The sequence below is a fragment of the Paramisgurnus dabryanus genome, chromosome 2 (assembly GCF_030506205.2).
Source record: "Paramisgurnus dabryanus chromosome 2, PD_genome_1.1, whole genome shotgun sequence".
In the NCBI taxonomy this organism is placed as follows: Eukaryota; Metazoa; Chordata; class Actinopteri; order Cypriniformes; family Cobitidae; genus Paramisgurnus; species Paramisgurnus dabryanus.
Window position 1 is genome coordinate 27,954,623 of NC_133338.1, and position 14,738 is coordinate 27,969,360.

Sequence of the window (14,738 nt, forward strand, 5' to 3'; positions counted from 1 at the left end):
ACTTTTTTCTTTCTTACTTTTCTTTCTTTCTTAGTTTTTTGTCTTGTTTTTGGTACAACTATCTAAAAATTCTTAAATCAAGAATGAGCAAAATGACCTAAGAAAATAAGTCTAGTGTTTAAGACAAAAGATATCAAAGCAAAGATATCTAAGCAAAAATATCTGCCAATGGGGTAAGAAAAAAAAATCTAAAAATAAGTTTACATTTTTCTTAAAAGCTTAAAGAAACAGTATGTAGGATTGTGGCCAAAACTGGTATTGCAATAACAAAACTTGTGGCTAAAACTGGTACTGCAATCACCCAACTAGTGGCCAATACACAAAATGACAACATAAACATCAGTTGAGTGCTGCAACTCCACTTTTGACAAATGACAATAACCTGGTCAGACCACTGTTGTCAGTAATATAAGTATTAGAAATGAAAATGATTTCTAAATATCTAGTGACATATCAGGGCCATTTTATGATTAATTGATATACATTTCTTACATACTGTTCCTTTAATTCAAGAAAAAACTTCTCACCCCATTGGCAGATATTTTTGCTTGTTTTAAGCACAAATTCACTTAAATTTTATATTTTCTTAGATCATTTTGCTCATCAAGAAAATTCATCTTGATGTAAGAATTTTTAGATATTTGTACTAAAAACAAGTCAACAATTTTTTGCAGTGCGCATGTTGAGCCCTGATAGAATTTTCATGTTCCTGTACTAATACATAGTTCAGATTATTAAGAAGGAAGAAAGGATTACCTTAAAATACTTGACTTCAAGAAGATCGGTTCCTGATTCTGCTGAGGAACTGATGATACAGAGTGGTTCCCCATTTGAATCTGTGAAAAAAAAGTTTAAATCATCTTACAAGTGGCTATCATGATGTGTAAAATTCTTGTAATCTAGCAAATTCTGTTTCTTTTTTATGTGAGGGTCGAAAACATAGCATTACAAACCAGGAAACTCCAGGCACTTCATGGAGATGGTTTTAATATATGTTGTTGCCTCCATGTCATATTTTCTAACTCTGGTGTCGATTCCAAGCTGAGCTACATGCAGGACCAGAAAGGCATCTTCCTGCACATGTTTGGACTTCTTTAATTTCAGCATAACCTGCAAGGAAAATGGCTCTCAGTCCACACCAGGTGCCAAATAAACAACCTTGGAGTTCTTTAGTGCCATCTACAAATATCTATCTGGAGGACTATTGAAATGAACAACTTAAGTCTGTTTAATTACCTCCTTGATTTCAAAATTGAGCAGCACGTTGATGACATTCTCACTGAAAGTGCCATTAGTGATAGCAGCTTGACTTCCCGTCTCAACAGAAAGTGCATTTACCAGTCCTTCATTTGTAACAGCTTCATCTGTGAAAGAAAACCAGGGTCAATATGAGCTCTTAAATATGAACCCATTGACAAATTACAGGGATGGAAGAAATTACAGTCGCAAGCAATAAATCTCCTCATACCTTTAGTAAAAGCTTTAGTTTCTTTCACAGCAGCAGCTTTGCTTCCTTCACCAATGTTCTCAGTTAGGACGCTCATTAGAACCCCAGTATCCTCTTGACTAAGAGTCATCTATAGATGAAAAAACACTTTTAAGGCTTCAAAACTTGAAGTGGAAAACACTTCCACAATGTCAGAAAAACTTACGTTCATTGACTTCAGCACTCCTTTCACCTCCATTCCTGGAATCTTGTTGAACCAGGCAGCAGCCAAATTACGCTTGACCTGTAGCTCTAAATTGATGGGTTCCAGAATATCTATATTAGGATGAGCATCATCATGCTTCAGAACGGTCCTGAAGAGAGAATAAAAACATAGGAGATGTGTCAGAGAAAGCGCTTATTATTCTGTGACATCTGCTTTAGGTTTCTTACCTAGACAGTTTGAGTTGTGTGAGTTTTACATCCATGGTCTCCAAAACAGCGGGCAAGGTAAAGCCCTCAGCTGCCAGCAGTGAGAAGCGGTTTCCAACAGTTATGAGACCCAAGTCAATCACGAATGCATTATGGGATGTGGAGGACTGGGGGATGATGATAAGAGGAGCCTTCAGTTTGATGTCCATGGCGAGTCTGAAACTCTTCTGAGCAAAATCTCTCACGCTGGAAGCTGCTTTCTCGGCGGCCTGAGCTGTGGCAGCGCTCAGAGCATCTTTAGCTGTCTGGAAGTTATCCACAAACATCTATGGAGGGCAAGCAACAGTTAAATACAGCCTTGTGTGACTTTACAGTTCTGTAGAGTAAGAGAAGGTTTTAATGTAAATGTTTGAGATCCATTATAAGCAGAAATCATGCAGATTTGCCTAAAAGCCAAATTTACAACTTAACGTTGCAAATTCAGACTGAGGTGAAATAAGCAATGCTGGAGGAGGTGTGTTTTTTGCGAGTGGGATGTGAATAGGTTGTGAGTAGTGTTAGGTTATGGCAGGTGGACCCCTACTACAGATATTAGGCATATTAGGCATTCATGTCGTGCAAAATCTCATCCCAAATTTCTATGATTCTAGTTCAGTATGCATCATATGAACACAAGCAGACACATGCAACTGAATTCATACATTCAAGATCAAGTTATTCAAATATGCTACACGTCACTGCATTCTTGACAATCAACACTATATGGTAAAGATACATCTCTTTTTTAAAACATATCTCACAGAACATGAACATAGCAAGCTTAAATGTGAACACTAATGTATCCAAGCACAAGGATCTCCATGTACCAGAGAAAACAACATTAAAGCTACAGTATGTCATTTTTAATCCTTGAGACATGAGTTAACAGCTTTTACGGGTCCTGAGCATGTGTTGTGTGAGAGTCCACTGTGCCAAAGCTCTGATAAGTGTATTTGCATCGCATATGTTGGTGAGATTATTTATGAGATGCACAGAAGGCAACTATCATGCCATCTATTTCCAAATTAGAAGAAAAACAAAACATTCAAACTTACAGTATTTCAAATAAATGATATATGAGTGTTGCACAGAAGTTTAATATTAAAATATTATTGACAAATATTATTGACTCCATTAGTAAAACCACTGAAAAGGCTGCTTCTGTAGAGCAATAGATTTACAAATAGTCAGATTTTAGAATATATCGCTGTCGGGTGGAAACCTTTACGTTAACGTTAAAACCGCTACTTTTCATGAAATGGAAAAAACACTATTACAACTGTAAACACTGCAAAGTTGATATTGGCCACATCAGATGCAGTATGTGCAATGTGCATCGCATTGTTTTCAAGGCAAATGCAGGAGAAAGTGGCCCAAATCCAATTTTTTGCCCAATGTGACCCTAATCCTATGTATTGCAATGTGACTTCAGTCTGAACGGCCATGTCGCATTTGACCAGACTCTTATGTCATTGAAATGCGACAGACGTCACAATGCTGAGCTGTAGGAGGCGGGAAGATGTCGTCACGTCGTCTTCTGAGCATGCGGGTCACTTCAGGGCCAGATACGGTTTACATATGAAACTGATGGCAGTCGCATTTAAATGATAATGTGAACAACAGCGGATTTCAGCAAAAAAAATCCAAAATGAGCATTAATAGGGCATGCACACCAAAGCTTTTAAACGCCTGGAGGATGCCAAATGCCAGCTGTTTTTTCAGTTGCGCACCAGCTTTCTTCAGCTGAGCACTTCGGTTGCTGTGATACTTCTGCTTTTTTATCAGTTGTTGTACGATATGCCGGTTGGTTGTTGTGCTATTTGTCCCACCCCTACTCCACTGTGATTGGATGGCTGTGTGAGAACTGACATTGACGAAATGAGCTTTTCACCGGAAGTTGCATATTTTTCAACCCTCGGTGCTTAGCGCTGAGCGCGGAAAAACACAGAGTGCCAGCTTTCAGCATGGCAAAAACGCTAGCTGCTGTTTTTTTTACGCTAAGCTTCCATTGGAAACAATTGAAAACATATGCCGGCTGCAGGCGTAAAAAGGGTGTGCATGCCCCCTAAGACCTGCAGTGTGAACTAAGCCTAGTAAATACTTTAGCTTTGTGGGCACTAATTATATTCTGGTATTATATAGATACAGCATTGTACTTTGCAAACAATCAGAGATGCTCCAAATTTAAGATGTTTAGTCACAAGCAGTTTAAATACTTTAAAAACAACCTGCAAAACCCACAGACAGACATAGATATAAACAAAATGCTGAATTATGGCGATAAAAGGTTTCCACTTGACAGTGACAATATATGACAATTATTTTGTATTTTTTGCAAAACAATATCACTTTTTAAGTGTAGTAAAATTAAAAATAAGACAAAGGCAGTCATAAACATTGCTCTCAGTATAGTACCTAAATGAAAATGTCCTTTAAAATTATACATAAAAAAATACACAAAACCCAGCTGAGGTTTAGTTTTGGGTTTGGACATAATCTCAGTGTGTGAGAATGTGCACAGGTGCATTTCAAGTTAAGCTGCAAAGCAAAAGATTTGAATGCAGCATGCCCAAGCCTGTACCTCATCAGCAGAGGGATACTGATAGCTAAAAGAGTCCTGGAAAAGGGAAGACACAATTAACGCAAAATAAGAGGGAGGAAAGTTCGGGAACAAAAACTAACAAAGGGAAAGACACAAACAGGTAAGGAAATAGACAGAAACTGACAAACATAGATTGTTTATGTTCCCATTTGTCTTGCAATAAGAAAACAGTGCCTGTGCTCTATAGGTAAAAGAAATCCTTGTCATTACAAATCCTTGTAACTTTAGACTACGGACATGCATGCAGGTACAAATATTACAAATATGAACATTTAAGGTGTGAATTTAAACTCACCAATAAAGACATGAGGAACTTGTGTAGGTAGACGATCTGAATGCAGCCCAGCCTCAGGATGACTTTTCCATCCACTCTGGATGTGTCAGAGTAACCATCACCTTCTGTGGCTCCGGGATAGAGAGTCATCTTAAAGCTGAACACCTCCTCTCCAACAATTGACACCGCCTGGTGTTATTGAAAACACACATGGAGCTTACAAACATGCCTATAATAACCTAACAATGCTTAGCGTCACTGTAAATGACAGATCTCTCACCTTTTTATGAATGGTCTTTGGATCCACATCAAGAACCACAATATCACGCAGACGAGCAAAGACCTCAGTTTCTTTGGCCTGGACCACCACAGATGCATCAATGCCTAATGCATACAGATACAGGTTAACTGGCAGAAACGTTCTCAAGGTGAACAGACAATAATATTTTTAACCAGGATAACCTCTCTGAAATAAAATATATCCCTCAAAGATGCCATAGACCCCTACAGCAATACTATAATGTTACATCATTTTAAGATATTCCAACTTTACAGCAATGGCTAAATGTTGACTGGGAATCCAGACTTCCAATACTCTCGATGTTTCTACCTTGGACTCGGATGTCAGCAATGTTGCTTCTGTCATCACAGACAGACACTCTGAAGGAACCAAGCATGGCAGACAGCTTAAAGTTCACAACACCAGAATCCTTCGAGCCCTTGGACACTAAAAGATAAAGAAAACCAGAATTACTCAAACAACACATTAGTTTGATAACCTGAAACCAGTAGAGTCTGCATCATGCGTGTACACAAGCAAAATCGATACATTTTCAAACTGCTGTTAGTGCATGTCAAGACAAATGCAGTCTAAGAGAATAAAATAAAATTTTAGTTACCCATGAAAAAACCTACAAAGCAGAGACAAAGACAGCATGGACACATAAGCAACATTTAGGGCCTACCTAATGACATTATATTAATAATTCACATCAAAACAAAACACATTTTGTTTCACAATATAAAATACAATGTGTGTATGATCACCTGTTTTCCCTGCTGCTTTCTCAGTCTGTCTCTTGGTTTCTTTCTCTTTGGAGGCTGTAATCTCATCTGGTAATGCTGAGTTCATGTAGTTGATGGTTGAAAGCAAAGCTTTAGTGTGCAACAGAAAGTCCAAAGAGGAAAACTCCACCTGTAAAAACCAACCAGATTAACAAATCAACACAACAGATAAACTCCCAACAACTCAACAAAATAGACCAATTTCACCACCAACTGGCAAAAAAATATTTTCTAACAAGGCTATTGTACCATTTCTTTATTTGTAAATAAAATATGTTCTATATAATAACAATAACTTTAAACTCTAAACATTTTTGTAACCTTAAAGAAATAGCTCACTCCAGAATAAAAATTTTGTCATTAAAGGCGCTCTAAGCGAATCTGTGTGATGTCACTTCTTGTTGACGTTCGAAGTGTTTTCAAACAAAACGGAGCGTAGCTAACGCCTCCTCTCCCCCTCCCTTCTGTGCTTTCTGAAAGAGTCATGAACGCACCCAACCCCCACTCCCAAATCCTTCTTGTCGTTTATTGGCTGGAACACGTTTGTTATGTTTCGTGGTGGTAGGTTTGACCACTTTGCTTTTGTTGCAGTTTGTGAAGCCTGGGCTGTCTACAGAGAACGCGCTTTTTTACAGTGTGTTCAGGGGACAGGCAGCTAGCAGATAGTGAATTCGCTTAGAGCACCTTTAAATACCTGTAAGAGGTTCATTCCTCTTTAGAACACAAATTAAGATATTTTTTATAAAAAACAAGAGCTTTCTGAGACTCCCATTTACAGCAACTGCCACTTTAAAGTCCCAGAAAGGCAGTTAAGACATGGTAAAAAAAAATCAACAATATATTATATATTATAGTATTTGATTATTGCGTACGTATCAATTGCAGTGGTTACAAATTTCACAAACTAATTTGAATAAAACCCACTGTCTTATTGCCTTTATGATAGAGGTCCTGACCGAGGACTGAATAAACGTTGTTATATCTTAAATGTTTGCACATAGAGCACAAAGATGATAGCAAATAAGCAATGCTAATGTCAAACCCATTGCACTGAACGAATTATTACCGTCAAACAGTCCTTATTATGTTAGCTGACCAGAGATATAAAAAACACAAATCTGCAATGTAAAGTCACCCGTCACCTTGACAGCAAGTAGACTTATAAGTGGTTTTAGGGCGCGCTCATATTATACCTAACCCAACCGAACCGTGCCCGAACGAGATTGTCCCCCTCCCTATTCCCCCAGAAGCCCGCACCACACTGTACTTTGAACGATTCAAGCACGGGCACGGTTTTGTCATTAGGATGTGATTGTTTTTAAGAAAACAGGAAGTAAAGCGCTTTCTTAAGACTGGAACCCATCGTAATGTTAGTATGTGTTTTTTATCTGAGTCATTTGGTGCACGATGACACACAGCCCTCTCACATGCCTATCATATTGCTGAATTGATCTCTCGCGTGTGCAGCTCAGACCTTCATATAACCCTGCTGCGTGCATCTTAAGGTTTTTACGAAGGCAGATGAAGGTGAGTAGTTGTGCAATTGACGTCTCTCTCCTTTTGATCCAGTCTGGTGGTTCAAAAACTTGTTTATTGGGCTGTAAAAAAGGCCTATGTGCGGACCCGGGTCCAGCCCCTTCTTTGTCTTTCTGCCCGGGTTCAGGTCCAGCTATCAAATAATAGTCGAGTCCGCATAGGGTTTGGGTATTAAAGTTCTTACATGTCTTAGTTCTGCACAGGGTTCAACTTTTTTATATTAGAAGGGTCCGGGTCGTTCTGTGTAGCACATTCACAGGTCTCTTCAGGTTCAGGGTACAAATGTTTGGACCTGTGAAGACCTCTACTTTATGGTAGGTGCATTGCTGACAATGGGGGGATCTCGTATTCCATCAAAAATATCTTAATTTGTGTTCCAAAGATTAAACAACATGGAGGTGAGTAATTACTGACAAAATTTTCATTCTGGGGTGAACTTATCCCTTTTAACATCAGCTAGATAAATCCATAAAGCGGAAATGTTTAAAGATAAAACTACTGTATCAATACGATGCAATATTTCTGTCACTACAAAACATGCAGATACCTTCAGTGTTTGTTCTGTGTTGTTAAAGGATGTGTGGAAACTGGGTCCATTCATATCAGCCTAAAAAATTAAAAAGAAACAGAATCATTCACAGACCCTCATTAGCATGTCTGTACACACCCACACAAATTAAACCATTCAGCCCACAAAGCACAGTCAAGAGTCTTTTATAAAGGGTTTGATCAGTGGGATGTTTGTGCTCACTTTGATGAACTCCACTTTCAATAGATCAGAGCCGTGCTTGTCTGAAGAGGTAATTAAATGAAGGGGCTGATTTTGTGCATCTGAAACACACAGACAACCAGTCAAGAAAACAAAAGTTAAATTGCATAAAATACTTTAAACAGAAAAAACAGCTGATACTGTAATCACACGCAATTCAGTGTAACCAGGAGCTAAATGCACTGAAACAGTGCTACAAGGTCTCAAGTATGCTGCATTTTATGTAATATGGGCTTATGCAAACCTCTAATCTCACAGTAGTCGAGGCTGATCTTGCGGAGGTAAGCGGTGGCAGTGAGATCAAAAGTTCTTATCTTGCCCTCTGCACCCAGTTGAGACACGTTCAATGCCAACACCACGTCCTCTTGGGCGGCCTGCCTGGTCAGCTCCAACAACACCTACACACATATGTACACACACAAATACATCACACCAAAAAACACACACACTGATCTACACAAAATAATTGGTATTACTTGTTACAATGACATCTTTCAAAAAAACCGGAAGCCACTGATAACGAAGCTGACTTTGTAAGCTATCTAAATGAAAACACACACGGAGAAGAATGATGAAGCAGATCATACCGCCTTGACTTCAAACTGAAACTGCACTTCTGTAAGCTCTTCCTGGGTCGATCTGAGAGTGTCTTCATCCACAGACCTCTCACTGGTGTCTCCTTCAGAGTCTAAACACACACACACACACACACATACACAATTACAGAGATATATGAAGATACTACACATCGTCACATAAACAGAGAGCAGCCTTTGACTGAGAATTATTCAACACATTGCATGTAAATGAAAGTAATGATTTCCTCTAGGTGATAGTAAGTGCATATCTATTATTAAGAAAAGATGGATTCTAACCTGACTCAACAGTATAGGACAAAACTGCAGGGTCTAAGCCTAACACATTTGGCCTGACATCAGATAGGGGCATCCCCAACACCTTCAAAAGAAGATCATAATTATTATCCAAACAACGTCAAATTCGTGACCAAAACAAAAATACATATAACATATTATCCATGAGTTCAAGATTTGTACATGTGCATTTCAAGTGATCCATATGGCTATAGATGATTAAAAATTTGGTGAATAATGAATGTTTATATGTTTTACTTTTACTTAAGTTTTGCTAAGGCAGAAACATAGGAGTTATGCTAATGTAAAGCTAAAGTAACTATTTATCTTCCAAAAATCACATATACATTTATTTACTTATTTATACTTATTCAAACATAAGATACAGAAATGTTTTTCATAATTCATTCTGCATTGTTCACTACTACAGGCTTTTTTGTTGTCTGGAAATAAGATCATCACACAGCTCATTGGTTTATTGCAAACAGTGATGCTGATTGTGTAATGTGTGAAACCCGATGCTGCCTTGTGATGCTCACAGAGAAAATTCAGGAGATAAATATAAAAGCAAGAAGCTCTTTGTTTCAGATTTGGCACATGAATCCCAGTAGGCAGGCTGCAGTTTGTTTTAGAGGCTTGAAATATAAATGGCTTTCAGAAAAACAACAGCAACGACAAGCATCAAACATCGCTAAGTTTTTACGTGAAAATCATCCTACACAATGTAAAGAATATTCTGTTAAAATATAACCTTGTTATTTTTAATGATAAATAAGGTCATGTCAAAGAGACGAACACATTTGGATTTATTTTAGTCCTTGCTTGTCCATGCTTATAATGGTAGAAACAGGGATCAGGGAACAACTTCTGTTTTTGAAGCATAAAAATACATCTATCCATCACAAAAGTATTCAACTCGACTCCAAGGTGTCAATAAAGATCTTTTGCATGTTATTGATGAGATATTGTAAGAAAAAAATCCATATTTTAAAACCAGCTTCCGGTAACAATGCCATCTTGGACCCAACATACCCATGGCAACAAAAGCTTACTGACCTATCCTCCAGGATGGTGCAGTTACCGGAAGCTAGTTATTAAAGTTTATACTACAGGTCCGTTTAATGCTTGAATCTGATTGGCTGATGAACGTTCTGAGGTGTGCAATTATTTTCTGGGAAATGCACAGCGAACGTAGTTTCAGGCAGCTCTCAGTTCCATATCACTGCGCATAGTTAACTTTAATAACAGACTAACAAAAACAACATGACAGACGGTTTTCCGAGGCAATAACAGCGCTGTTTAGAGACGCACAGAGGTTGCCTCGTTCACACAATCTCTCTCTCTCTCTCTCTCTCTCTCTCTCTCTCTCTCTCTCTCTCTCTCTCTCTCTCCCTTTCTTTCTTTCTTTCTTTCTTTCTCTCTCTGTGTCTCAGTCGCTCTCTTTCTAATTAATAACTTAATTAATAACTGCACTAGAATGCTATTAACAGCTCAAGCCTCCAATGCCAGCTTTAAAATGACGTTTTGGAACAAGCAAAAGAGCCGTTGGATGAGACGCGGAAGAAATAATCCTACTTACAATAGCGATTAAAGTACAAAAACTGGACAAATCCCTTTAAATATATCATGTGAAATATGTCTTGAGGTGTGGTAACCGTAGTATAAGCAGAATAATTGACTCCGGGCCCTTGAATTATTGAAAAATAATGCACATGAAATATTATTTTTCTAATAATTCAACAGACTCGTTGTCAATTATTCCTTACTAATAAAGTTTGAAATATTAATATTTTTCTTACACAATCACATTTATTACCCACAGAAGACCTTTATTAAACCATTGGAGCCATGTAGATTACCTTTGTGAAGGATGAATTCAATTTTTGGTGTTTAAAGTCAAACTTGATTCACTGATCCCTGTTTAGCACCATCATTGAGCTTGGAAGAGCAAGGACATTTACTAAAACAACTCCAAATGTGTTAGTCTGAAAGATGATGGACCTATGTACTGTATCTGGATTGCTTGAGGGTGAGTAACTCTAGTCAATACAGAATGAATGTACATTTTATACTGTGCGCCTGTCATTTTGTTTTACGTGTTTTCTGACCTTTCCTGTAGGCGTGGTAGGTGGGCTTGAGTTAGTCTGTGGGAGAGGAACGCTGTCCACGAGCTGCAGAACATCTTTAATCTTCTGATCAGAGATCTTGACATGCAGCAAGGGCAACTCTCCAGACACTTTGAACCTGGACAATACCAGACTTTAGTGCACGTACAAGGATTATGAGCTGATAAGCACAGTTAGAGAGAGAAAGAGAGAGAGCTGACCTGGGCATACGTGAATCATTGTCTACCATACATTTAGCCAGCTGAAGAGTGAAGTCCATTGGCTGAAGAATGTGCTGATGGGAGGAACCCTGAAGACGAGCATTTTTCCATTTCTCTCCTTCAACACACATAAATCATTGGAAATCATTTTTGTAATTACAACTAAAACATTGGCTTATTAGCTGAGCAGATATCTCAAAGGTCACTTTTTATTTGTTTAGTTTTGCATATACTTTTTTTACTTTTACTATAAATAAAATGCCAGTAATGTTTGTTTTTTATTTTATTTACTGTGTTCACCTGACTTGCTGTACAGTATCTGGACACTGCGAAGCTCCAAGGAATATCTTTCATATGCTCGATCCATGATTTCCTCTAGAGATGAGAAACTGGTAGATACCTGCTGATGACTGCCTTGATCTATGCTGTTTAACTACATATATATACACAATACAGTCAATATCAGTAAGTCTTTGTGTTTTATTTTAAATGTACCTAGTTCACTTCCTTACCTGCAGGTAACCAAAATCAACGATCATGAGGTCTGATTTGCTGTCATAGAAGCCAGACTTGGGCAGCAGCAGGTAGGAGGGTTTAAGATCAATCCTCAAGTCCAACACCTTGCGTGTCTCAATAATGTGAGACAAACCTGGGTTCAGATGAAGAGAATGTCAAAGTATTATTGGCAGCTTCTATTGAACTATCATTGGGATTTTACAGTGATCATATCTGTGGGGATGATGGGTAATGAGGAGAGGGTTACCGGCAGCCGTCTTCTCTTTGATCTCCTCAAGTTTGCTGAGTGTTGCTGAGGTGATGACCTCCAGGTCAACTCCTTTACCCGTCTTAAAGAATTCTGTGATGCTGATGACAGTCAGCTACAAAGCAAACCACACATTTATTATTTATAACACCATCACTTTAACCACATGCCCTCCCTCAAAACCCTTGCCTACCAATAAACATTTGAATCAATCAACCCAAATGTGATGTGATTTTTGCCATCAAGGGCATTGACAGGTAACATTCAACATTAGTCTCTATTGCTCACAGCATCATAGATGATCTCCACAGGCTGTGAATGGACTCTGAGGAGCTGGTCGGCAGTGCTGTTCTCCGGGTTGAGCTCAAAAAGCACACTGAGCAACGAGGAGTCTGAGCCTCCCACAGACGCTATGAGAGATGGCACCTCGCCCTGCTGCTGCAGACCAGTCACATACCAGTGCTCCAGCTTAGCCTCCACTCTACACAACACACAAAAACATAACAAATATTATGTACACTTAATGATATATAGAGACTGTAATTTAGTATACTGTACTTTTTTATCCTATCCAACCAATAAAACAATAATGGGGTGGTTTCACAGACAGGGATAAGCTTAAGACAGGACTAGGCCTTAGTATAATTAGGAAATATATCTAATTTTAACAAACATGCCTTACTAAAACATTACTGATGTAGGGCCCTGATTTATTTTAAAGGGGACAGAGAATGAAAAATCACTTTTACCTTGTCTTTGTTGAATAATGGTAGTCTACCCAAATTCACATGCTTAACATCTCAGTCTCATAGAAATTCCTCTTTTAGAAATGTCAGCCAGAAAACGGCCCAATCTGAAAAACTGATGCTTATGACATCACAGGCATCTCACTGCCCCTCCACTTTAAAATAATTGGCTAAATTTTTTGAGTGGCAGCAAAGTCAGCCAATCAGTAATGAGATTGTAAGTTAAGCCAGTAGGGGGAGCCAAATAGGTGCATTTATCTAATCCCTGTCCGGGAAACCGCCCCAATATTTCTTTGCCAATGCTAAAGCTTTTTTGTGTATACATAACAGACATACTTGATGGCCTGGGCTCCAGGTCTCTGTGAGATGGCCGTACTGAGGTCGATTATTTGCACTTTGAGTATCTCGGGAACGCCGGGCCTCTCTCTGAGGGTTACCGAGGTGCTCAACAGCTTAAAGGTGACGACTATTGCTACATACTACACATGTGCACATAGAAATAAAAATAAAATCAGTGTGCATCCAGATTGAAGGAAATATACTTGTGAAAATGTGTGTTACATACACAACACGTTTCACTACATTGTAGCGGTTATAGTTTTCACTCACGTGCTTTGGTAAGGCAAGGTTATGTGAGCTCTCACTGTAGCCAATGGCTGTGTAGAGTTTGGCCTTCTCCTCAGAGGTCATGATAGAATCTATACCTGTCAACACACATGCGCTTTATGTAAATAAATGCAAATCTATTTCATTTACATCTGTGTTATTACAGACAGAGAGGCAAATGTATATGAGATAAAACACTAACTCTCTTGCTCTTTATCTTCTTCTTCCTCCTTTTTCTTTCCTTCTTTCTTGCCAAAAAAGCTACTGAAGAAGCCTCCTCCGCTCTGTTTCGGGGTGGCAGACTTTTTAGCCACAAGCTTCTGTCCCACCTGAAAGTAGAAAGTATGATTACTACACTGGACCACAATTCAAGAAACATTAGTAATCTCCTGTTTCGGTAAGTGTTTTCATACCTCCATCTGAGTTTGCTGTCTGGCTAAAACAATATTGAACACATCCAGAGCCTTCTCCAGCTCCTGAGAAGAGGAAAGAGACAGACAATAAAACACACATGTACAGATGTACTATCTGAATTTAACTTAATCATTTTTTGAATAAGAATAAAAAGTGTAAGATTGTGCCAGACCATTGGACCACATCTGTAGTCAATACCTGGATCTGTTTCTCTGTGTCCTCTTTGACTTTGCCCTGTGTAAGTTTGCATTTGTACGCAGCTTTGTAGGCTTTAAGCGTGTCCCTGTGCTTCTTGATGTTTTTCCAGCTCCACATCTTGTTGAAGCGTTTGATATGCACCTCCATTATACTGCTGATACTGTATTTCCACCTATTGACCATTCAGAAAAGTCACATTAGTAACACAAAAGAGAAGCAAAGTGATGTCTACCGTAAGATCTATCTGTACTTACCAATCCTTTGCGTTTTTGTGGACCGGAACATCAGGCCTGAACTTTCTGTATGGGATGTTCTTCACCATAAAGTCTATAGACTCCAGAAGATCCACCATAGACAGGTACTAAGAATATTAGCCAAAAACATTATTATTGGTTACCTTAGGCAGTATATCAGAACTGAAATTTGAATACAATAGATTAATTTAAGCTCAGAGTTTTTATTGAGGTCTGCAAATTATGCTGCGTTCACACCAGATGCTGAAGAGGTGGCAAGCGCGAGTGATTTACATGTTAAGTCAATGCAAAGATGCGAATAGGCATCCTGCGGCGCGGTAAGCAAGAATGAGTGAGCATTGATGCATGATCTGCGCGAGTTGAAAAATCTCAACTTTGGCGGATTTTCGCGGCGCGTTAACCAGGAGCTTGCTCTA

General features: G+C 38.7%; 1 protein-coding gene across 6 annotated transcripts in view; it reads right to left on the bottom strand.

Annotated features, from left to right (window-relative positions):
• The window catches only part of vps13c (vacuolar protein sorting 13 homolog C), a 57,698-nt gene that overhangs the window by 31,248 nt on the left and 11,712 nt on the right, over positions 1-14,738 (bottom strand). For 4 of the 6 annotated variants that reach the window (XM_065267759.2, XM_065267756.2, XM_065267757.2 and 1 more), the window contains 28 exons: positions 14,323-14,429; positions 14,069-14,240; positions 13,870-13,932; positions 13,659-13,785; positions 13,460-13,554; positions 13,187-13,329; positions 12,393-12,585; positions 12,105-12,219; positions 11,854-11,990; positions 11,642-11,774; positions 11,342-11,459; positions 11,124-11,259; positions 9,019-9,100; positions 8,731-8,831; positions 8,388-8,541; positions 8,126-8,205; positions 7,922-7,981; positions 5,821-5,968; positions 5,384-5,500; positions 5,054-5,157; positions 4,795-4,962; positions 4,479-4,514; positions 1,880-2,184; positions 1,653-1,800; positions 1,469-1,577; positions 1,237-1,364; positions 954-1,110; positions 757-836 (listed from right to left, as the gene is read on the bottom strand). In XM_065267759.2, the coding sequence (XP_065123831.1) occupies positions 757-836; positions 954-1,110; positions 1,237-1,364; positions 1,469-1,577; positions 1,653-1,800; positions 1,880-2,184; positions 4,479-4,514; positions 4,795-4,962; positions 5,054-5,157; positions 5,384-5,500; positions 5,821-5,968; positions 7,922-7,981; positions 8,126-8,205; positions 8,388-8,541; positions 8,731-8,831; positions 9,019-9,100; positions 11,124-11,259; positions 11,342-11,459; positions 11,642-11,774; positions 11,854-11,990; positions 12,105-12,219; positions 12,393-12,585; positions 13,187-13,329; positions 13,460-13,554; positions 13,659-13,785; positions 13,870-13,932; positions 14,069-14,240; positions 14,323-14,429 (3,516 nt within the window). The remainder of the gene's footprint in view (positions 1-756; positions 837-953; positions 1,111-1,236; positions 1,365-1,468; positions 1,578-1,652; positions 1,801-1,879; positions 2,185-4,478; positions 4,515-4,794; positions 4,963-5,053; positions 5,158-5,383; positions 5,501-5,820; positions 5,969-7,921; positions 7,982-8,125; positions 8,206-8,387; positions 8,542-8,730; positions 8,832-9,018; positions 9,101-11,123; positions 11,260-11,341; positions 11,460-11,641; positions 11,775-11,853; positions 11,991-12,104; positions 12,220-12,392; positions 12,586-13,186; positions 13,330-13,459; positions 13,555-13,658; positions 13,786-13,869; positions 13,933-14,068; positions 14,241-14,322; positions 14,430-14,738) is intronic. The other 2 variants (XM_065267761.2, XM_065267760.2) reach the window with 1 other exon arrangement.